This window comes from Phodopus roborovskii, unplaced genomic scaffold (assembly GCF_943737965.1).
Source record: "Phodopus roborovskii unplaced genomic scaffold, PHOROB, whole genome shotgun sequence".
NCBI classification, from domain to species: Eukaryota; Metazoa; Chordata; class Mammalia; order Rodentia; family Cricetidae; genus Phodopus; species Phodopus roborovskii.
In genome coordinates, this window is record NW_026126410.1 from 36,541,332 (window position 1) to 36,564,216 (window position 22,885).

The 22,885-nt window shown below is 44.2% G+C and overlaps 1 protein-coding gene across 1 annotated transcript in view; it reads left to right on the forward strand.

Moving 5' to 3' along the window:
* The first annotated feature begins 6,119 nt into the window (after positions 1–6,119).
* Positions 6,120–22,885, forward strand: part of Ankh (ANKH inorganic pyrophosphate transport regulator) — a 133,990-nt gene continuing 117,224 nt past the window's right edge. Inside the window, exon 1 of the mRNA XM_051182592.1 lies at positions 6,120–6,491. Coding sequence (XP_051038549.1) covers positions 6,396–6,491 — 96 coding nt within the window. The 5' untranslated portion in view covers positions 6,120–6,395. The remainder of the gene's footprint in view (positions 6,492–22,885) is intronic.

Here is a 22,885-nt window from a genome sequence, read left to right on the forward strand (position 1 = left end):
CTTCTATCCATTCCACCTTGGTCTCTTTCTTCCCTCACACATATTTAAATATTCTTGGGCTCATTCTGCCAGCATCAATTTGCAAATAAAAGCAGGCTCACACACATATAAATACTTTCATAGTCATAGCTCTCTTCTAAGCACCCAAACAGCCTGCCATTTTGTGCTTTGGCACCTTGCTTTTTCACTTAACAAATTATTCTGCAGATCACTCCATGGGGTAAAAATCGTCTGCATTCCTTTTAATAGCACAGCAGTTTGAGGCATCTGTATGGCCCCTTAAATATATTAAAGAAGTGGGAACTGTAACTCATCAGGCTTAATTTGACTGCTTCTGGCTTATCTACTGCAAATTTCAATTTGGGATAATTTACCACTTACCTCCTGCCTCCAACTACCTGACACATGCTGGGAGCACAAAACCCTCATTTTGATCATCCCCTCAGGTTAATTATCAGTCTTTGGGCTAGAACAACACAAGGAAGGCATGAGTAAAATTTCCAGTTGGGAAGAAGCAAACATTTTCTCTTTTTGTGTCTAGCCACTAAGTCCTAGGCAGTAACCTTCATCAGTACTTGCAGGAACACAGTCTACAGAAATTGCCTCTCCTTCCATTTGAAATCAAACATGGAGCAACTTGGCACCAGGCCCAGCGCAGAGCTCTGAGACTTGAGTGTATATCTGGTCTACTCTATTTTAGGGGGCACATGACTCATTTGACTCATTTGAATATCAGGCATCAATCTCGGGACTGAGTCTTCCATCAGAGCAAACTGTTAATTTGGTTATGCTAAACACAGGATGCAGTATAATTATGATGACAGATGTAGGCAACTCCACAGACTTGAGCATACATGAGTCTGCATGGCATCTGCTGCCAACCTGTCTTCATCACTACCATCCCAGTCTGATGCCACTGGACCCCTCAAGTCAAGGACATTTCAGTCTCATAGCTCCAAAACTGGATAATCTCAAGCACGATATTTTAGTCTGTTGCTTGCTGCAAGTGTGTTGAGGGACAATTTGAACTTACACATTTAAGATTAATTCAGAAAAGAAAGGTAAGTCAGACATGTATGTGACATTTATTCTTTTGCATTACATTTTTATAAAAATCGGTACTACATATGGACATGCTAGTAGTCACAGCACTTGGGAGACAAGAGGATCATGAGTATGAGGCCAGTCAAAACCACATGGTAAGATTATGAATTAAATTAATAATAATAATAATGGAGTAATGGAAACAGCATTTACCCCTGGTGCGTGAATGGGCTTTTTTGAGCCCATTCTCTATGGAGGAATACTCTCTTAGCCTAGATATACAGAGAGCCTAGTTCCTCCCCAAATGATGTGACAGACTTGGATGATCCCCCATGGGAGGCCTCACCCACCCTGAGGAGTGCATGGGGGTGTGATGGGGAGTTGGTGGGTGGAGTGGGGGGGTGGGACAGGAGAGAGAGGGAACTGGGATTGTCATGTAAAGTCAGATTGTTTTTAATTTAGATAAAAATGAATTTTAAAAAGTGGAGGCTTAATAGTAACCTTATGCAATAAATAATATTACTAGCCATTTATGAGACTATTTTTCCAAACAATAACTTTTTCCTTTCTCTGAAAGCAATACTGCCTTCAATGTTTTATAAATACCTTTGCATTTGTTACTTTTCTGTTGTTATAACATACCATGACTTAGGTAACTTGGAGAAGGAAGAGTTAATTTGGGCTTACAGTTCCAGATGGTTGGAGTCCATCATGGTGGGAAGGCTTGGTAGAAGGCAGCAGTCATAGTAACTGATCAAGAAGCTGAGCAACTTGATTATCATAGACAAGCATGAGATAGAGAACTAATAGGAAGTGTAGGTAGACTATAAACACTCAAATCCAACCCCCAGCGATACATTTCCTCCAGCAAGACTCTACCTCCCAGTATTTCACAACCTTTCCAATCAGAACTTCCAACTTGGGACCAGGTATTTGAATATCAGATTGTATGGGGGCATTCTCACTCCAACCTTATAGCTCCTAAAACATTCTCTTTTTATAGATTTATACATGCTCATTTTGTTAAACACAGAGAAATGTAAAAGGAAAAGAATTCTTGCTCATATTTATGCCATGCAAATGCAGCTACTGTTAATAATTGAGCATATTCTTTTTCAGGATTTTTTCCTATTATATGACTAATATAGTGTCTTTAAACCTTGTAATGATAGTGGGCTAAATGTGAGCAAATCTAAGGCTTTATAAATAAAAAATAGAGCTGTACCTTTCTGAAGATAATATTTTCTAAATCTAACTGATATGATGCTGGGCTATTTCAGTTTGTGCATAATTTAGAAAACTTCTCACTTATCACCATTGTTGTGGAATATTATTTTAACTAGTCACATGTGTGTTATATTTGTTTATGATGCATTTGTTTAATTATAGAAGGTTGTGTTGCTTTTGTTTAACCTTACCTGCCTAAGGCATCTGACTGGTCTAATAAAGAGCTGAATGGTCAATAGCTAGGCAGAGAAATGGTAGGCAGGACTCTCAGGCAAAGAAAATAAATAGTAGGAGAAAGCTAGGAAAGGGAGGAACCAGAGGAGAGAATGAGGGAGAAAGAGAGGAATGCATCCAAGGCAAGAAGCCAGACAGACAGACACAAGAAGCAGTGAGAGCAAGACATACAGAAGGAAAGAAAAGTAAAAAGCCCGGAAGTAAAAGGTAGATAAATAGAAACATGTTAATTTAAGTTTAAAAAGCTAGCCAGCAATAAGCCTAAGTTAGACTGAGCATCCATGTCATGATTTGGGAGCTGGTTGGTGACCCAAAAGAAAAACCCTGGTACATACCATCACTTACATTTTGGGGCTATTGCTGACATGACAACTATGTTTTTAAGAGGGGAGGGGCAAGTCTTCCTTTTAAATCTATTACCTGATTATGATGTTTTAAAAAAATATTTATTTTATTTTTAATTATGGGAGGGTTGGTGCACATGAATGTAGGTGTCTGCAGAGGTCAGAAGAGGGCACTGGAACCCAGGGAGCCCAAGTTGCTGGTAGTGGCAAGCCACCACACTTGGTTGCTGGGAACCAAACTGTGTTTCTCTTTCAAACAGCGCACACTCTTAATGGTTGAGCCGTTTCTCAAGCCCTGATTGTGATTCTTTAGTGTAAAAAAACAGATTAAAAGTCCCATTCCCTTTTAAGTTACCCTGTGTTATTGGAATCCATATTTACTTCAAGTCTAGAAAAGCGCTCTTTGCCTTAATCATTAAAAATACAGTTAAAAATACTCAAGGATAATGGCCTCTGACTAGTTTTTCTCACCATCCCCTTCAGCCCACGAGTGTGCATTTGCTATATAGCAGCTGAGATGTGTCAGCCCTGGTCCAGGGACCAGTGAGGGCAAACTGGTCTTCAGGAGCATTGATCGTAGGCCTCACCAATTCACAGCCCAGACAAAGGTCAGCACAATTAGATCACTCTAATTGAAATGAGCTTTGGAAAAGCTAGAGTAACAGAATCGGCAAACCACCAGACCATGTTTGCTTTAGCAAAGAAGTCTTTCCCCGAGAAGTCCTTTAAATAACCTGTTCCCTTTTTGTACAATTAGCTTAATAACTGACTACACAGAAACATGTCTTTCAGGAATTGGTCCTGAGGAGAGTCCTGCACACAAGAACTTCCTGTTTTGCTGGAAAATCTCTTATACGGGGAACCTGTTTGACATATCAAATTCAATGAACAATTACCAAAGTTTTGTTTTAATTACAGGTGATGTAATTTGGGGTTTCATGGAGCTACAGGTAAAGTGGTTTCCTGTAACACGATAAATTGACATTGGGGTTCAAGCTTCAAGCTGAAGAGCAGAGAAGCAAAGCAGCCAAGCAGATCTTGCCTTTACCCAGATGAAGCGGCAATCGGGTCTCCACAAATCCTCAGAGGCAAAAGTCTCTGAGATCCTGTCTCCTCCTCCTTTTACTCAGTTCTCTGCACAGCCACATCCTCCTGTCTCTACCTCCCTAGTGCTGGGATTAAAGGTGTGAGATCCTAAGTGCTAAGATCATCTTTGTGTGAGCTGTTTCTTTTAGGACTGGGTCAATTTCATGTAGTCAGTGTGGCCTTGAACTAACAGAGATCTGTCTAACTCTTAATCCTGAGTCCTGGAATTAAAGGACTTTAATAAATCATAAACAATATATCACCACAGTTTCCTACTTTTTTTTTTTCCGCACCTCGTTCAGAGTATATAGAAGTGAAGGGAACATAAGGCATCAAATACAAAAATACTATTTTCAGTACAGTTGGAAATATCTGCACCAGAAAGTTCATGTCCAAGTTCTCTGTTATTTATTTTCTTGTTTGTGTGTTTAATTAGTTTTCTGAGGCAAAGTCTCCCTTCATTGTCCTAGCAGAATAGGAACTCATTATGCAGTCCAGACTGGCCTGGCACTTACAGCAATCCTGCCTCTACTTCAGCTTCAAATGTAGTATTAACCTGAGTCTTACAGAAATAATATGAGGGAATGGGTTTATTCCTAAGCACAAAATACCTCACTATCTTACATAACACATCACTCAATTCATTGTGCTTATTTTAAAAGACGAATGTGAAGATACAAGTAGAACAAGCTACCTAGTTTAACTGCTGTAGAATGAAAACCCTTTGTTTAGAAATTAATAATTTCAAGAGAGCAAGACCGGGGTCTAAAGAAAGAGATGGCCTAGCAGTTAGGAACATTGGCTGCTCTTCAGAGGAGCCTGGTTTCATTCCTACCACCCACATGCCAGCTCACAAACTTCTGTAATCCAGGAGACCCAACGCCCTCCTCTGGCCTCTGAGGGCACCCGGCATGGATAGGGTGCACAGACATACACGCAGGCAAAAACATCCATAGACATAGCTACACACACACACACACACACACACCTACACACACACACCTACACACACCTACACCTACACACACACACCTACACACACACCTACACCTACACACACACACACCTACACACACACACCTACACACCTACACACACACACACACACACACACACACACACACACGGGAAAAAAAAGTAAAGGGGGCAAGAAAAGCATGTTCAGGGCCTGCTGTGAGCTGGGCTTTTTGTGACTGTACATGTTTCATGCCGGTGAGGCCAGCCCCACCCTCCTGTGAATCCTTTTTCTTTCACTGCCTTGGACCATTTTTTCGTTCACTGTGCTGGGATGCCGGGTGATGCCGGCTTTGTCAAGCTGTTTAGTTTTAGGTTAAGAGTCTCAGCACAGCAATTAATGTATCAGGCAATCACTGGGGGTATATTATAACACAGCCGAACAGATTTCCTTTTCTCTCTCTCTCTCTCTCTCTCTCTCTCTCTCTCTCTCTCTCTCTCTCTTTTCTTTCTAATTTAAAGGCAGATTTACTGGTTGGCTTTAAATGAATTAATAGTTGCACATTGCAGCAAAAGCTGGAAGCCAGTATGGAGCACTCCAGAACCTTAGCCCAGGAGCTTACTAAGCAGCCAGTCAGTCCCTGACACCCTCTGTATTTTTTCCCATGGGGCCACAGATCTCCGTTGTCCCTGGATATCCCTAGGGGATGCTCATTCTGGGAAACCTTCCTTCTGTCCTGAGGCAGGGCATCCTGCACCTCCCTGCCAATCTTGAGGCCGCCCGGACACTGGGGGGGCCTTCCCAGCCCCGTTGTCCCCGGAGCTCTGCGTCCGGTCCCTAACTCTGGAGACGGCGCTCACTCCGCCTTCCCGGGCCGTCCGGGGATAGCGTGGGCGGTCAGGGCCGGGTCACCCAGGCCGTGCAGCCCGGAGACCCTGCCCTCCTCCTCCACGCTCCGCGCGCCCGGCCAAGGCAGCGCCGGGGTCCCACGCGGGCAGGGAACGAGCGGCTTGTGCGAGCGCAGCGCCCCCCGTGGCCGCGCCGCTCGTAGCCGAGCGGGGAGGCGGCGCCGGGCCGGCCCCCTCCCGGGTCGCCAGCGGTGTCGCGCCTCCGCCCGCCCCTGATTTCCTCCGCGCGGCGGCGGCGGCGGCGGAGGCGCCTCGTGCGCGCGGTTATTTATTTATTTCCGGGCCCAGAGCGCTTATAATGGAGCCGCTGTCAGCAGAAGCTCCTGCAGCCGCCGCCGCCGCCGCCGCCGCCGTCCCTGTCCCTCCTCTCTTGCTCCCCGGCAGATCTTTGTTGTGTGGGAGGGCAGCGGGGATGGACTTGAGCTTGCGGCTCTCCTGCTAGAGCAGCCGCGCTTGGAGAGGGCGCCGTCGCCACAGCAGCCGCCGCCCCAGGCCCCACCGGCCGCGGCCTCCGTCCCCGCGCCGCGCTTCGCGCGCCTCCCAGCACAGTGCCCTCGCGGTGGCAGATGAGTGTGGGGTCAGCCCACAGCGGGGACTATGGTGAAATTCCCGGCGCTCACGCACTATTGGCCCCTAATCCGGTTCCTGGTGCCTCTCGGCATCACCAATATAGCCATCGACTTCGGGGAGCAGGTAAGCCTGGCCGCGCCCGGTGCGTCCCGCTCGCCCAGCTTCGCTCGGCCTTGGACCCTTGGACGCCTGGCGCTGGGGGGTGCGGGAGGAGGGGAGTCACCTGCTCCTAAAGCCCCTTTACCTTGGAACATTTGACTTGGCTTTGCAGCTTGCTGAGGGTGACTTTTGCAGCACCCGGTTCCCTACCTCCGCAAATACTGGAGACTTTTCCAGTTTTCTCTGGAAAATGGCAAGCGACTGGGTGATGGGGAACATCACCTATAGAAGGGGGTTTCGTGCACGGGATGTGTATTATGTAATTTGAGATTATGTAAACCTTGGGCCCAGAACTCCTTGTAGTTTCTAGTAGCATTGAGTGCTGGCTTTTTACTTGCACTCGGTTGGTGGGAGAATTTGCCTTACAATGATGTCTCCAAGTTGATTTCCCACGTACTTCCAATTTTTACATCTTCGCTTATAGCCTAGAATAAGGTTTAAGGCTACCCTGAAGGTGCCGTGCTTATCGGACCACTGACTATCTTTACTTTAGGATTTCTGTTTCCTTTTTTTTTTTTTTTTTTAACCCTTCCACCTCCTTGGACCTGTAAAGAACTCGGACATTTCTGGTGCTGTCTTCTCGTCCTTGTTTCTTCTTTCATATTATCTCCATGTGGCGTCATTGTCATTGCCAATCTGGTGCTGCAGGCTCTCCAGCGGCTGGGAGGCACCGGATCCCACACTTCGCCTGTGGGAACTGCTTTTTGCAGGGTTTCCAGGCGGGTGCAGTTACATCCTAAAGCCCAGGAGAGGATTTGGGGATGGGAGCTTCATCTTTTCAAAACTCTAAGGTAGATCTACTTTTGCAAATGGGCTCCTTCCCCCAACCACTCCCGTGTTTCAAAGCAGCGGGGTAAATGTTCTTTTGTTCTTTCTGGGGAGCCCTGTGTTTGGGGATGGAGGTGGGAGTGAGCAGTTGTAGACAGTGACAGGGTAGGCAGGTGTAGTCCACCTCTCTGTGAGGACCAGTGACTCATATGCATAGGCTAAGAGGCACAGAAAGAAGCACAAGGAAAACAAAGTATCTGCTTCCCATGCCTTGGAGTAAGAAACTCACCATCATCAAAACATCTGTCAGCTTTAAAGTCCCTGTCCTGTGGGTAACAAAAGACCAGGGAAAGCTTTTCAAACGTTTCTTGGGTAGGTTTTGTTTATAATTATAAACATCATTTAGTGGTTTCCTCAGAGACCTTGGCGGAACTTTTAGAGTGGAAATTTAGACTCCACTGAAAGGTTTGAACACTGCGCGTTGGTGATCACATAAAGGAACCACCCAAAGGTCTCAGAGCATATGTGTTGTAGGGTGCCAGTAGGGGATCTGTAAATCCATTCCTAGCTTCCTGATTCTCTACATGAACATTATGGACGTCTCTGTCATTTTATAGCTTGCTGGGGAGGCAATACAGTGGCATATTCTAACAATTACAAAAGCTGTTATCAGCTGGGCCTGGAGGCACACACTTTAATCCCAGCACTAGGACAGTGGAGGGAGAATCTCTGAGTTCAAGGGCAGCCTGGGCTACACCAAGAATCGGTTCCAACCAGTTCCAGGTCAGCCCCCTATCTACACAGTGTGGCTATCTCAAAAACAGACAAATAAACAAAGCCCACAAACAAATCTATTATCACATAAAAAAAAAATGACAGTCTTGAGAAGTTGGGGTGGATTGAGTTCTCCACTGAACAAGAAAGTTATATGTAGAACAAAATGATTGTTTTCAATCTATATATAAGCATTATAGCAAAGAATAAGAAACACTTTTGATAACTTTATATGTATGTGCATACATATATGCAATTATCCTTTTAGCCCCATTATTATTGCTTGATAGTCTAAAGTATTAATCACTTCCATTCATTGATTATCAACTACAGGCTTAAAATATCATGTTATATTTATGCATGTTATATTTGAGGGATGACTGAGAGGTTTAGGCGTGGTAAATCTCATGCCCAAGAAATGCGTAGATAGTAAATGGTAGACTTGAACTTGAACTTCAGGCCTACACCCCCCTTGGTTGCGCAGTGAGGATTTCTCAGGTGTCTTAGAAACTTAGAACTAAGTTTCTGGCTTTCCAGCTCTCATCCTAGACTTAAATTTAATCTCAGATGCCATATTTTGAAACTTAACATTTTTATTTCTTCACTCATGTATTGACTAGATGAGAAGCACAGACACAGCCCTGCACACCCAAGGTGATGGAGAGAGAAAGAGCTCACAAACTTCCCCAAGAAAGTCAGAGAACAACTTGTGGAAGTTCAGGCTCTTGCTCCTTCATCCTGTGGGTGCCAGGGATTGAGCTCAGGTTGTCAGGCCCGGCAGCAAGCATCTCTATGAGCTGAGACATCTGGCCACTCCCAGATTTTGAGCTTGAAAGTCTCAATAGATAAAGGAAAATTATGGAAGAGTCCTCCCATGGAAGGGAAACTGTAGCCCAGAAATTCATGTTAGAAGAGATGGTCATTCAGATTATTCAGTGAAAACAATATTTAATTCTAGTAAGGTTGGCTTAGTCTTTGGTGGAGGAGAAAGAATAAGAAACAGCCAAGCAAGGTGGTGGTACGCACGCCTTTAGTCCCAGCACTCGGGAGGCAGAGGCAGGCGGATCTCTGTGAGTTCAAGGCCAGCCTGGTCTACAGATCAAATTCCAGGACAGGTTCCAAAGATGCACAGAGAAATCCTGTCTCAAAAAAAGTAAAGAAAATCAGCCAATACCTCATAATAAAGCTATTGAAATCAACCTTTACCGTAGAACAATGTCGATTGCTAAGGAAAGAAGCAAAATGCTATGGTATATTTCATTTTAGAATTGTATTTATTAGTGTGTGAGGGTGTGTGTGTATGCATGCATGTGTGTGTGTAGACACATATATGTGTGGATGTATACCATGGCACACATATAGAAGTCAAACAACAACTTTGGAATCACCTCTCTCCCATTTTTGGGCAGGTTCCTGCTGCCAGACTCGTGTGTGTGAGGCAGGAATTTCACTCACGGAGTACACCCTAGGGTTTATTTTAAAGAACATATATCTTTTATGCTATGGGTGTCTGTCTGTTTGGCCACCAGGAACAGAGTCCTGGTTCACCAAGTGTCTTAGTCAGGGTTTCTATTGCTATGATGAAACACCATGGCCAAAAGCAAGTTGGGGAAGAAAGGGTTTACTTGGTGTTCATGCCCACATCATAGCCTCTCATTGAAGGAAGTCAGGACAGGAACCCAAGCAGGATAGGAACTTGGAGGCAGGAGCTGATGCAGAGGCTATAGAGGGGAGCTGCTTATCGGCTTGCTCCCCATGGCTTGCGCAGGCTGCTTTCTTATAGAACCTAGGACCACCAGCACAGGGGTGGCTCTATCCACAATGGGCTGGCCCCTCCCACATCAATCAGGAAGTAAGGAAATGCCCAACAGTCCAGCCTACAGTTAGATCTCATGGAGGCCTTTTCTCAATGGAGGTTCCCTCCTCTCAGATGACTATAGCGTGTGCCAAGTTGACATAAAAACCAGCTGGCACATCAAGTCACATAGAATAAATAACTATTTTGAAAGGTACTTAATAGCACTTAAAATGTTAAGGGCAACATGAATAAAGAGTGTTATAGTTGTCTCAAGAAGAAATTTATACTATCGAGTGCCAGACTGCCCTCATTCTGACACTAGGTAGATCCCCTCCCCCACCCAGGCTAGACTTGAACTCCTGGTTCTCCTCCTTCTGCCTCCTAATCTCTGAGACTAGAGGTATGTGCTCCTATGCCAAGCAGATATCTCTGATGGCTCTAAAGAAGTCACAGAGTTTGGTAGAGTTGAGTGTGATCGTGTCACATTGTGAGCTATCTGACATGGGCCCTCTGGAAGTGCAGTATACATTCTATACTGTGGATCCAGGTCCTCAGCCCCAGCCTAGTCTTTGTTAAGAAAATCCTTCCTAATATGGAAAACCTAGGGTTAGACTTCTAAGTTAAGAGTGTCTGGAGTTGTCAACCTCATAGATGGAGGAGGGAGAATGAAAGGGCCAGGAAAAAAGTCAGTAAGTGTTTTTCCCTTTTAAAATATGCCTTCCTTCCTTCCTTCCTTCCTTTGCAAAACAAAGTTTTTCCATAGACCAAGAGGTATAGGGACAGAAAGGGTCGATATTGGTGTGGGCCAGAGTGTCACTTGGAAAGGACTCTTCTTCATTCGGGGTCACTGAGATATGCAGGGACCTCCTGGGAGGATTTCCTGCTGTCATGATCACAGTGTCTGTGTCTGTGGGCACAACACCAAAGTGCTGAAAAATGGAAATGTCAGTCCCAACCTAAGTTTCTAAATGATAGCAGGAGAGACACCTTACCCTTTCAATCTGTTCTGTATTGGCGGGATAAATTTCAATGTAATTACTTTCCTCATTATAAAAGTAAGATATGGCCAGGTGCTATAGGGCATAACTAGAATCCCAGCATTCAAGAAGCGTGCGCCACATAGTGAGAAATTGTCTCAGTTCTTAAAATGTAAAATATGCTAGTTATTAAAGTTTGGTAAGAGCTGAAAAGCAGGGGCTGGGAGGAAGATTTTTTTACAAGTTCCACTATGAAGAGAAAGTTGTAGTGATGTGGACATTTCTTGTCATCTAGTGTCATATATAAGTGTGTATAATGTTTCAGTGAGTGTCCTGTATATGTGTGTATAATGTTTCAGTGAGTGCTATGTATATGTGTGTATCATGTTTCACAGAACATAGAAGCATTTTCTACATATAATTTTAAAGTATTTACGGGTCTGTGGATGTATCTTAGGGTAGCCTGTTTACATAGAAGTCTCAAAGGCCCTGGCTTCAGTCCTTAACACTTACCACCCCCACCCCACCCCCTCAAAAAAAAAAAAGAAAGAAAAAGAAAGCCCAACCAACTAAACAAACAACAGCCCTATAAGTGTTGAGTGTGACTTTAAATGGCAGTGTAATAATTTCACTTGACTTGTGTACATGTTTTAAGTCTCTTTGCTGTCTGTTACTCTGTGTTTAAACAATGAGGTTTCTTGTCTGTTCTTCTGCAACATAAAGTGTGGATGGACATCTCACTGTTAACAAGTGCGCGCTGTGCTTTGTCTAAGGCCCTGGGCTCTATGCCTGGCAGGCCTTTGTGCCTATTTCAGTTTGTCATTCTTACATAGAAAATGAGGTCATGCTTTCCTTACAGTCCATATTTAGTCAAGGACAGTGTGACCTCCTTAGTGCTCCGTGTCACTTCTCTCCCTTGCTTCCAGGTCTCCTCAGTAGTGCATTCGAATTTAAGTGCTTCTCTTGAGGTTATTTGGAAAGCAGGTGGTTTGGAGAGCCACAGAGGTATACTCCTGCCCTTGGTCGGTCTACCCCTTCATTTATTGAGGTGGTTTGATGAGCAGTTTAAGTGGCGCTTTGTCAGTTTGCGTCTTTCCAAGGCTGTCCTTCATACACGCAGATCATGTCCACACCTCTTTCTAGTCACAGATGAGTTCTTAAAAGTGGTGTTGTGTAGAGCGTAACGTTGCTTACGATATGGGAATACTTGTGAGATGGGGCGCACTCAGCTGTGTGTTAATGGTAAGTAATTTGGTTTTCACTTCTTTCTACTCTTCCTTCTTTGGTTCAGGATGATGGAGGTGGCCATGGTGTAATGGGGTGATGGGGTGGGGTGATAGAGGTGGTTATGGTATAGTGGGAATAATGGGGCTGTCCATGGTGTAGTGAAAGGGGAAGAGATCCTGGGTGGATACATAACTCTTTTACTGTCATATTAAGCTGGAGACAATAAACCCTGTAAAATTCCCAGTATACCATGCTAGAGAGACCTGGGGATAGGTTTTAAAAAAGATATGTACCTGGTGTTCTCTCATGAGTCCTGTGGCGCTGGTAGTTACTCTGGAGATTAATAAAGGCTTACTTTCTTCAGTGTTATCTGGATACAAGTCATCCAACACCATCGAATTTTCTTAACAACCGAAGCTTGTCCTTATAAGAACAAAATATTTTATTTTTTTTAAAATATGAAAACTAATCTCATTAAACAACACCTGCACATATTGTGTAGTTTTCTACCTTATGAAGTATAATTTTCAAAACATAATGCAACACTTTTGGCAGCCTGTGACTATCTGTCTTGTACTAGGCAATTAAGATTGGCCATGACAAAGATGTTCAAAATACTCCACATGTCACACAAACCAGTAGGAATTGACTTTGCCCTGTCCTGAGCCCCTTGTGGGCACTATTCCTATGAGTTTTGGAGAGCCTTGGATGTGTGATAAAGCTTCAACTAAAAAAAAGTAATACTTTAGATCATGTATCTGCTTTCATTGGTTTTCACCAGAGAGTTGGTAACTGGTGTTTATGCAGGGTGCCTACCCAACCTCTTTAATAACAGTGACAAAATGCAATTAAAATAACCAGCTTGTTGAGTTTGCTTTTAAATTTCTGCCTTGGGCCTGGTCTGTGTTCAGGAAACCATAATTCGTTAGACTGTCGGGGAAAATAAAGAACAAATAACTTTGGTGACACATTTTCTTTTGTCCATTTTGTTTCTCTCCCAGAGAGATCTAGAGTCATTGTCAGTGATGTAATCTTTTTTTTTTTTTCTTTACATTTTTGGTTCTTTCAGAGTTTCAAACAATGTATTTTGCATCATATTTATCCTTTCCCCCACACCTCCTAAGATAAATCATTCCATCCCTACCCAGACTTTGTGTCTTATCCCCCTTTTTTTAAAAAAGTTTTTTGCTTGTTTGTTTTATTTTTTGTTTTTGTTTTTCAAGACAGGGTGTTTTTGTATTTGTGTAGTCCTGGCTGTCCCGGAGCTACTAGCTCTTGTAGACCAGGCTGGCCTCTAACTCACAGAGATCTGCCTGCCTCTGCCTCCCAAGTGCTGGGATTACAGGTGTGCACCACCACCACCTGGCCTTTCTTTGAAGTTTTTAAACCCACCAAGTGCAGTTTGTGCTAGTTATGTATAGTCTTGGATGTGTGGCTTACCACCGGAGAGTGGCCAAACCACCGTGGGTCACATTACCACCATGGGTCACATTCTTAAACTGACTTTCTCCCAGCGGCTATCAATTGCCAGTACCTCCTCTCTCCATGATGGAATTTGAGCTTTCCCAGGTCTTGACATACTGTCTTTTAACTACAGCGATTTCTTATTGTGCAATTGCCCTGCTGTATCCAGAAAACATTGTTTCCTTGTAGTCACCCATTGCCTCAGACTCTGATACCCTTTCTGCCTCTGCTTCCTGAGCCCTGGGAGAATGAGTGTAATAGAGATGTCCCATTTGGAGCGGAGTCTCTTCTCTTCTGCACCCTGATCAGTTTTGGGTCTTTGTGTTAATCACCACCTACTGCAAAAGAAAGCTTTTCTGATTATGGTTGAAAGATGCACCAATCTACAGGCATTAATAGTAAGTCATTAAGAGTCAAGTTTAATATACTATGTATGTTTAACAAAGTAATAATAATAGGTTCTCCCCTAGTGCCTATGACTTATATCGACATAGGTTCTTCTTAGCCGGATAATGGTGCCAAGTATGGTTTTCATCTTGTGGAACGGGACTTAAATCCAAGCAGAAAGTGGTTGGTTACTCCTATGACTTTCAAGCCACTATTGCTCCAGTGGGCATATCTTGCCAGGTTGGTCATTGATGCGACTCATAGGGTCCACAACTAGGTAAGACTGGTGGTTTGTTTTCTCCTGAGTAGTGTGAATAGCACCTTCCAGTACCGTGAAGGCTAGCCAGCAGGAATAAAAGTTTCCTAGCCAGTGGCAGCCTGACTTCTCCATAGTCAGTGACTTGTGTGTGGCATCTTAAGCCACAGGGTCTTACTGTCAAGTGATGGAGGATAACAAGGGCACTGACAGTAGTCTGTAATGTTTGGGAGACTGTGAGACCTCACTGACCAACACCTCCAAAGGAGATAGCCATACCTAATACTAGGCTTTTTATTTATGATGCTGTGGTGTCTAGAAGGATCACTGCTGCCCTGTTATAGGATAACTGCACTTAAACTCCACGTATGTGTACTAGGAAACTTCTATAGTGGGTGACTTTTGAAATGTCTTTAATGTTAGTTACTCCCCCCCCCCAATTGCATTTTCTTCTCTGCTCTTCCATCTGCCTCCCCATTAAACCCTTCTGGTACGGTTAGTCCCTTTTAACCCTTTTATGCTACTGTGTTTTGTCTCCCCTTCTTGAAATTTCCCATATGACTCCTTAGTTATTTTCTGAACTTTGTGGGAATTTTAAATGTGATACATATACCTGGAAGATTTTGAGAAGGACACCAAAACTACAGGTAGTAAGACCAACAGTTAATAAATGGAACCTCAGGAGGTTAACGTGATTACATACATACAGCAAAGGATACCATGGTTCAAGTGATGAGGCAGCCTACAGTATGTGGAAAATACCAGCTATGTATTTGACACGGGGTTGGTATCTAGAATATATAAATAACTTAAAACCCTGAGCATCGAGAAAGCAAGCAACTCAGTTTTAAATAGGACATAGAACTGAACAGAAACTTCTCAACACAAAATACAAATGGCCAGAAAACTTTAAAAAATATTCAATATCCCTAGCTGTTGGGGAAATGCGACTAAAACTACTTTGAGATTTCATCTTACCCAAATCAGGATGGCTAGGATCCGTAAAACAAATGATCACAAAAGACTGGCTTGGATGCAGGGAAAGAAGGACACTTACTGTTGGGGGGAGTCCAAACAGGTACAGACACTATGGAAGCCACTGCGGAGGTTCTGCAAAGAGATATCTTATGATGCACCTGTGACTCTAGAGATAACTTCTCATCCATCCATATTCATCACTCCTCTAATCACAATAGCCATTAAATAGAAGTAGCCTACATGTCCATCAACTGACGAATGGATAGTGAAAGTGTGGTACACTTACAACATGTAGTATTAGTGAGCTGTTACAGAAACCAACATTATGAAATTCGTAGGTAAATGGATGGATCTGGAAACAGTCATTCTGAGGGGAATAACACAGACCCTCAAAGAAGCATATTGTGTGTTTTCTCTCATTAGCAGATGTTAGCCTTGAATATTCATTGATGTTATCTTACAAAATAAGACTGCATTGTCATATTTGCTATAGTTCCTATCTACCCTCACATTGCTTATGTCCTGTTTAAGAAAGTACAAGAGGAACATCGAGATAAAGGTGCACTGGTTGGTGGTTGAGCACACCTTTAATCCCAGCACTTGGGAGGCAGAGGCAGGCGATTCTCTGAATATGAGTCCAGCCTGGTCTACAAGAGCTAGTTCCAGGACAGGCTCCAAAGCTACACAGAGAAACCCTGCCTCAAAAAAAAAAAAAAAAAAAAAAAAAACCAAAACCAAAAAAACAGGTAAAGGTGCTTGCTACCAAATCTGATAACCTGAGTTAGAGCTCCTGGATCTATATGGTATGGAAGGAAAGACCCAACTCCTGCAAGTTGTCCTCTGGCCTCCACATGAACAATGTGGTTTGTGCACGCTCACCCATGCGTATACTTTTGAAACACACACTAAATGAAAGAAAACCATATGAAAAACACATTTGCAGTCACAGTAGGGTAGGCTGTCTGATTGGCTAGCATAGTTTACTCCAGCCCATGCTGCACAAGCAGCCTGGGTAATTGCAGCCAAGCATTAATCTGGTACTGGCAAAGAAAGAGCAAGATGTTCGTGTGTAGCTCTCATGAAGATGAGGCAGCCCCTTGCCTCTTCTCTCCAGATGGTCTTGTCATCAAAATGGACAGCTCTGGTCTCCAGAGGTAAAGACAAGTGACCAGATGGGTCAATGAGCAGGTTCCAGACCAAGCCTTGCAAACCTAGGTTTAATTTGCTTTTGCTATTCCCAAGGCTTTGGGATCATTCTGGTCCTAGCACAACAGCCAAGTTCCACAGTGATGCGGTGAGAACAGCTGAAATTTAAAAGGACAATGGCAACTTTAAGAGTTATCTCAGCCAAGTAACGTGGTTTCTGCCTTATCACTGGATGTGGTGGCTTCTTCATGCCAAAGTGCTTTTGAAGTACATTCTGAGAAGAAAAATAACCATTTGTTAGAGCAAAGGGGTTATTTCTTGTGTGTATCTAGATCAGGAACTAGAGCAGGTTATTTGGAGGTAAGTTAACAGGTCTGCCCCTATGAAGAGCTGTGTTAGCCTATGTAACTTAGGTCTTAGCGGCCTTTACTGGTTTTTAGATTTTTGTTCGTGGGCTTTTCGTTGCTTTTGTTTGTTTTGTGTTGGAATAGGATTTCTGCCATGCTTCCTTCCTCGGCCTCCCCGGTGCAGCCATCACAGGCATGCACTACTACACTCAGCTCTCAGTTTTGACTTTTTAAATAACATTTTCATGAGATCTGGTTAGTGAGATTTTCATTGGTTGTGACACTCACCAGTGTGGACTGATTTCATTGTCCCATGGGCTGACAAAGGGAGCGACTCTTTATCACAGTGCACAGGCGAAGTGAGGCTCCATCCACACCTAGCTAGCCCTTGGCTACCACCACGCCCTGGCTGAGATAGGGGTGTTTGGAGGTTGGGAGGGGATGTAAAGAGTGGGAGTCCTTGATTAGAAGTTCCAAAGGTAGTTAGAGAAGTGAAATCAGAGCGCTGAGTTGGAATTATAACCAGAAAACAGAAGCTCTGACAGCAGGTTTCCCTCGAAGCAAGAGGAGACAAGCATAGGAGGGCGGAATTCAGCATTGTGATTATAGTGTTGAGAATATGAGGAGCAGCGGCATTGCTTATTTTGAGGGACCCCAAGAAGAGTATTTTTGTCCTGAGGTTTCAGTTTCTGGGATCCATGGGAGCCATTCCTGGGAGAGCTGGCATTCATGGGGCTTCCACACAAATGACAGTGGCAAGCTCTCTGTATTCTTTTCTAAAATAGAACATTGAGCCAAGAAAAAATGGGAGGGAGGCCCTGGCTATCATTTTCTGGTTTGCCTTTGGGCTTAGAGGCAGCTGTTTTATGTTTCTAAGACTCTTTAAGATAAAAAGTTTGCTCTCTGATAACCCGCAGTCCTTGGGTCAGGTAGTGTGGAGGAGAATTTACATAGCAAACTGAAAAAAACAATAGTTCTGATGTAGGAGTGGTTCAAGTAGTTTAACCAGAAACTCATCATGGCTAGGTGTGGTCTAAACTTGTCACTTATACAGACATACTGCACAGAGTAGAGTCGTGTAGTCATGGTTAATAGGAAAGAGGTAGTATTCACAGCCTCATGGTTTTAGCCACATTCAATGCCACAATAATAGCTTGCAGCCAGCCTGGTAGGGGTCAAGGCATTGTTCCTTTCACTTCAGGCCTTACACCATGTAGCCTTAGGTCCTTCCAGGGGCCTTGTTCTTGGGTTGGGTGATGGCCTCAGCCTCAGCATTGCATCACTTGGAATACCTGACCTTGAGCCTGACTTGCAACCAGCCACACCTCATTTCTGCTCCCAGGTGGAGGAGTGCCTTGCCCCACACCACCAATCAGCCTGGACAGGTCTGTTGATAGTGTCGGTAGTTAGCCCACAGTATATTTAACAGGCTTTCCTAAGCAAAGTGTTGTTTGCACAGTGAAGAGGAAGGAGCCTGGGCTGAAATCTAGGGGTGCTGGAGACCCCCTGATGGTCCCAAGGTGAAGACGGCAGTGAGCATCAGTGGCTGAGTCCACTTTGTTTTTTTCAGAGATTCTTATTTTGTGTCTTCTTTCAGAGGGGCAGTGGAGAATTCTTTTCCTTTTCAAGAAGTGACATGTAATTCACATACACATGAAATTTACAGCTCTTAAGTGTATCAGTCCATGCAGTTTGAGGAAGGGCAAGTATATGCTTGTGCACAATCTATATCCATCCAGATACAGTGCGGTGAGCTCTTGCACTGGAGACAGCTGCTATTGGAAGTACTTACCATCATTTCAAAATATGACTCAAGCTTGAAATGCATTTTAAAAATTAATATAAAATATGATATACACATGTTTGTGTATGTATACACACCACAATAGACTGTTATTCGGGCTTAACAATAAAGGAAATTTTAATGTGTTAGGTGAAATATGCCAAACACAAACATAATTGTATGATTCCATTAGCAGGCAACGCACAGTCATAGACACAGGGTGTACACTGCTGGCCGTGGGGGGGGGGTTGAAATTGCTTGGTGGGTATAGTGTAGAATTTCAATATGAAGTTTCAATATGAGGTGTTAAGAAAACTTCTGGAAATTGATCCCAGTGGTGGTTGTACAGTGAAATTTATTCAACATCACTGATGTGTATGCTTTGAAACCCTTATGAGGATAAATGTTTATAATTTTTTTTTCTCAATTAAAAATTTTAAATAAGCATCACACTAGTGGGAAAGCGTTTTTGAAGATCCACATTCAGAATTAGACGTGGTGCTTGTATTCCCCTTCTAGACAGTCTTCTTTTTATTATAAAAGAAGGAAGGGGCTGGGCACGGTGGCATGGAGTCTTTAATTCCAGCACTTGGGAGGGAGAGGCAGGCAGGCCCTATAAGGACTCAGGCATTATGCTGGCCTGCCCCTGTCACTGGGCAGAATGCACTCAGGCAGTGCCCTGGTCAGCCCAGGTGCAAAGGACCCTTTAAACAGACCCCTGCCCACTTAATGCTCTTTCCTGCTGCTCCCCTGGGGCAGACAGGGGACTGTTCCTGCCTCCCTCTTCTGTCCTCTCTCTGTCTCTGTGTCTCTTTGCCTCTTTTCTCTTTCCTCTCCCCACCCTCCTTCCCTTTCTAATAAAACTTCTCACTTAAGCTCTGTCTGCCTGGCTTGTTTGTCATGTGTCGTCTCCCCTGCCCCCCCCCCCCCTTCCCAATCATCCTTGCCCGCCATGGAATCTGCCAAGGTTCCTCATGCTTTATTCCTAACAGGCAGGTCTCTGAGTTCTGCCTCCCCCCTAACCCTTCCTACTCCCCATCTACTAGGGGGTTCTCTGTAGCCAGGGCAACACAGTAAGAACTTGTCCCCAAAACTACAGCAACGAAAGACAAACTCCAAATAGAAAATACAATTTTATGACGCTCACCAGGTAGGCGTGCGTCTTACTGTGTAAGTACATGGTCCTTTTCACCTGTTTTCTGTGCTTTAGGGAGAGATGTGTAACATTTCCCCACCTTCTATGCTAGGTGAGTCCACTTGGTTTCAAAATCCATTTGAAGTCCGAGGGTTGGTTGGTGTCTCTATCACTGGGTCACATGGACATCTGTCCTTGGTTCAACCGCTCCTTGTGGCTGGGCTGATTCTCTTTCATCCCCGTGGCTGGTAATGCTACAGAAACCTTTGTGTGTGTGTGTAGAAACCTTTGCATAAGTTGATTATTTCTTTGGCCACACGGATGGCAATATGTGTTGTGCGCAAGGCCTCTTTAGATGCTACACTTACTTGGGGGAAAGTTGCCTTTAATTTAAAAGCACTTTAAATTATCATGCTACTTTTAAACCAGTTCTGGATTTTCTTTTCACATTTTGGGCCTTGGGTTAGGTGTAAGTGCAGGAGAGTGGGAATTTGGTTGGTTATCCTGGCAAACTTAGAGGGGTTTGGTCTTCCTCTGAACACATTTGTGAGACGGGGACATATGCAGATAGTGCCTTGGCCTGGGTAAGGCACATGAACCAAGAGTGTCACCTTCCGTGCCCAGGAGAGGTGAGAATGAACAGCCGTGGCCTTAGGCCTCTGGCTCGCATGCAGCTCCTTGGAAAGGTGGCGCTGGTGATTTGTAGAGAAATACATACAGCCTTGATGTTTAGAGGACGTGGAAAGGGGCGTGGGGACGGGCATCTCCTCTTCCCTATTGTGGCGCTCATGGTTCCTCCCACTTCCTGGACTTGCCACTTAAGTGGGCTGGAAGGGAGAAAAGGGGGGAGGGAGGGAAGGGCAGAGAGAGAGAGAGAGAGAGACAGAGAGAGAGAGAAGAAAGGGCTTGCCATTACTGCAGATGTGACTACTGTCCCTATAGCGTGTTCCTTCCTTCCCTGAAAAGTAGCAGCACACTCAGGTCCAAACAAGCATGTCGCTTAGGAACAATACAGACTCCTGGGAGTCAGGACACCAGATTTGACTTCTGTTTCTGTACTCACTATGCCTGTGACCTTGAACCATGATCGTGGTCTCTGTGGTTTCTCCTTTCCCCACTGTGAGGTGGTGGGGGCACAACTTTCTTTGGGGGAGTTAGGACAAACACATGGATAGAGAAGTGCTTTGAAGAGCATGAAGGGCTGCATGTGTAGACTGCAGTGTGAGAAGCATGAAGGGCTGCATGTATAGAATGCAGTCTTGCCAAGACTTGACCTATAGTTCTGCTTATCTTTGCAAATGCTATTTTTGCCTTATGTCTGTCCAGTGATTCGAATTAAGGAGATTTCCTAAACTAGAGCCAGCTGGCTTGGGGTATGAGGAAGCATGCAAATGGCAGGTGCTTGGAGCATTTAGCTACTACAGCATGTCTGTCAACCCCTACCCCAGCCTCGTGTAAAAGGCATTTAAGGCTGGGCTCTCTCATCTGTGTGTGTTTTAGTTGTGTTACTAGAATTTAGGCAATATGATTTTTGGAGGGAGTGTTTAAATTTAATTTTCTTTTCATTATAAGCTACTGCTTGACACAGGACTGGGGATGGTGGCTGCCATATGCCACCAACCCCTACTGTGATCTTCACGTACAAATGATGTCAAACACTTCTGAATTCTGTCAACAATTGTGACAGCAACACACCAGAGAGCTTTGAGACAATACATGGTGACTGCCTGGCGAGCTAGAAGTTGTGACTGGCTTCCCCAGGCACTTACTATGCCTGTGTTTTTATTATTAAAGAATAAAGGCTCAGAAGCATAGAGGCCACGAGTGTTTCTTGGATACTTATGATGTCCCAGGCAAAGAACTAGTCATTGGTAACGAGACAGCTGCTCTGATGGTCCTAGCTCAAGCAGGAGGACCTCTGGGGCCTAGGACTTCCACAAGGAAAAAAGAGCCAGGAAGAAGACTGAAGAAACTTTTCTTTCAAGCGAGTCACCTAGTAGGGCAACTAATCAAGTGATAGAATCAGGGCTGAGATGGGGCAGGGTGGGGTGGGTGGGCCCTGGAATCCTGTAGAAGGAGCCCTAGCTCCATCCTCTACAGCAGGGAGGCCTTCTGTTCCTGCTGAGACCTGAAGGGAGTGGAAATTCTTCTGGAAAGCAACATTCCAACTGAAGAATGGCACACATTCACTGAATTTGTAGCTGGGCCTGCAGGAAGGGAGAATGGCTGGGCTAAGGAAAAGTAGCTGGACTGTTCGGGTGCGAGTTTGGCCTTGATCCTGAGCCGTATTGGAACAAAAAGCAAAAATGGTCCTTAGTAGAGTGAGTGTACTTGGATATGCATATTAGACATATAATCTTGGTTTCGGTGTGGCCGATGAATGGAGGGTACCAACTGGGAAGCCGCTGTGCTTACCACCAATTAGGCGACTGTATCATTTTAGGGATTAGAGTGACCAGATAGGCTGGAGGAGAAGCCAGTCTAGTATCAGATGGACTTGACTGTGACTCTGGCTTGGATGGGGTGGCTGATTGGGCCACTAAATGTAAAGAGAGCTAAGTGAGAATAGTGGGTTTTGTTCTAGGATGGTGACATAGCTCAGCACACAGTCACATTCTATTAAGTGGTGACCCCATGGAACCCCATGGTAGAAGGAGAGAACCAGCTCCAGAAAGTTCTGCTGTGACGTACACACACACACACACACACACACACACACACACACACATGCAAATAAGTAAAACTTTTTATAAAAGGGTTCTATTCTAGCCATTGTTAACTTATTAATACATTTTGAAAATATTTTAAATTGCCTTACTGAAAGAACATACAAATTATGACTGAATGATAGAAGCTATAAAAACAAACATACTCAATATCTGGATCTTGATAGTTCCCTGCACCCCCTGCACGCGCACGTGCACACACACATACACACACACCATTACAGTCTTTTTAAAATTCCTTTTGGGCTAACTGCAAATGCTATGCATATTCATTTATTCTTTTAAAATGTAAAGTGCTTTATCATGATGCAGGCAGTTCTCAGCCACTTGCCTTAATGAAATAATGATATGGAAGATTTGAAACTGTGACTATTTGGCATTGGGCTGCATTAGGACTTTGGAGCCTGGTGACAGCACAGAGATACCATCTGGAATTAAATTCAGTGTAGCCCCTTATCTGTCTCTCTGTAATCTAGGTGTTTGTGTAAGCAGCCGCAGGTGGACCAACCTTGGAGGGTATCCTTTTATATTTGTTTGCTTGTATTATTTGTGCCTTACAGTCTGGTTGGAATCATAAAAGTCATTTAGAACA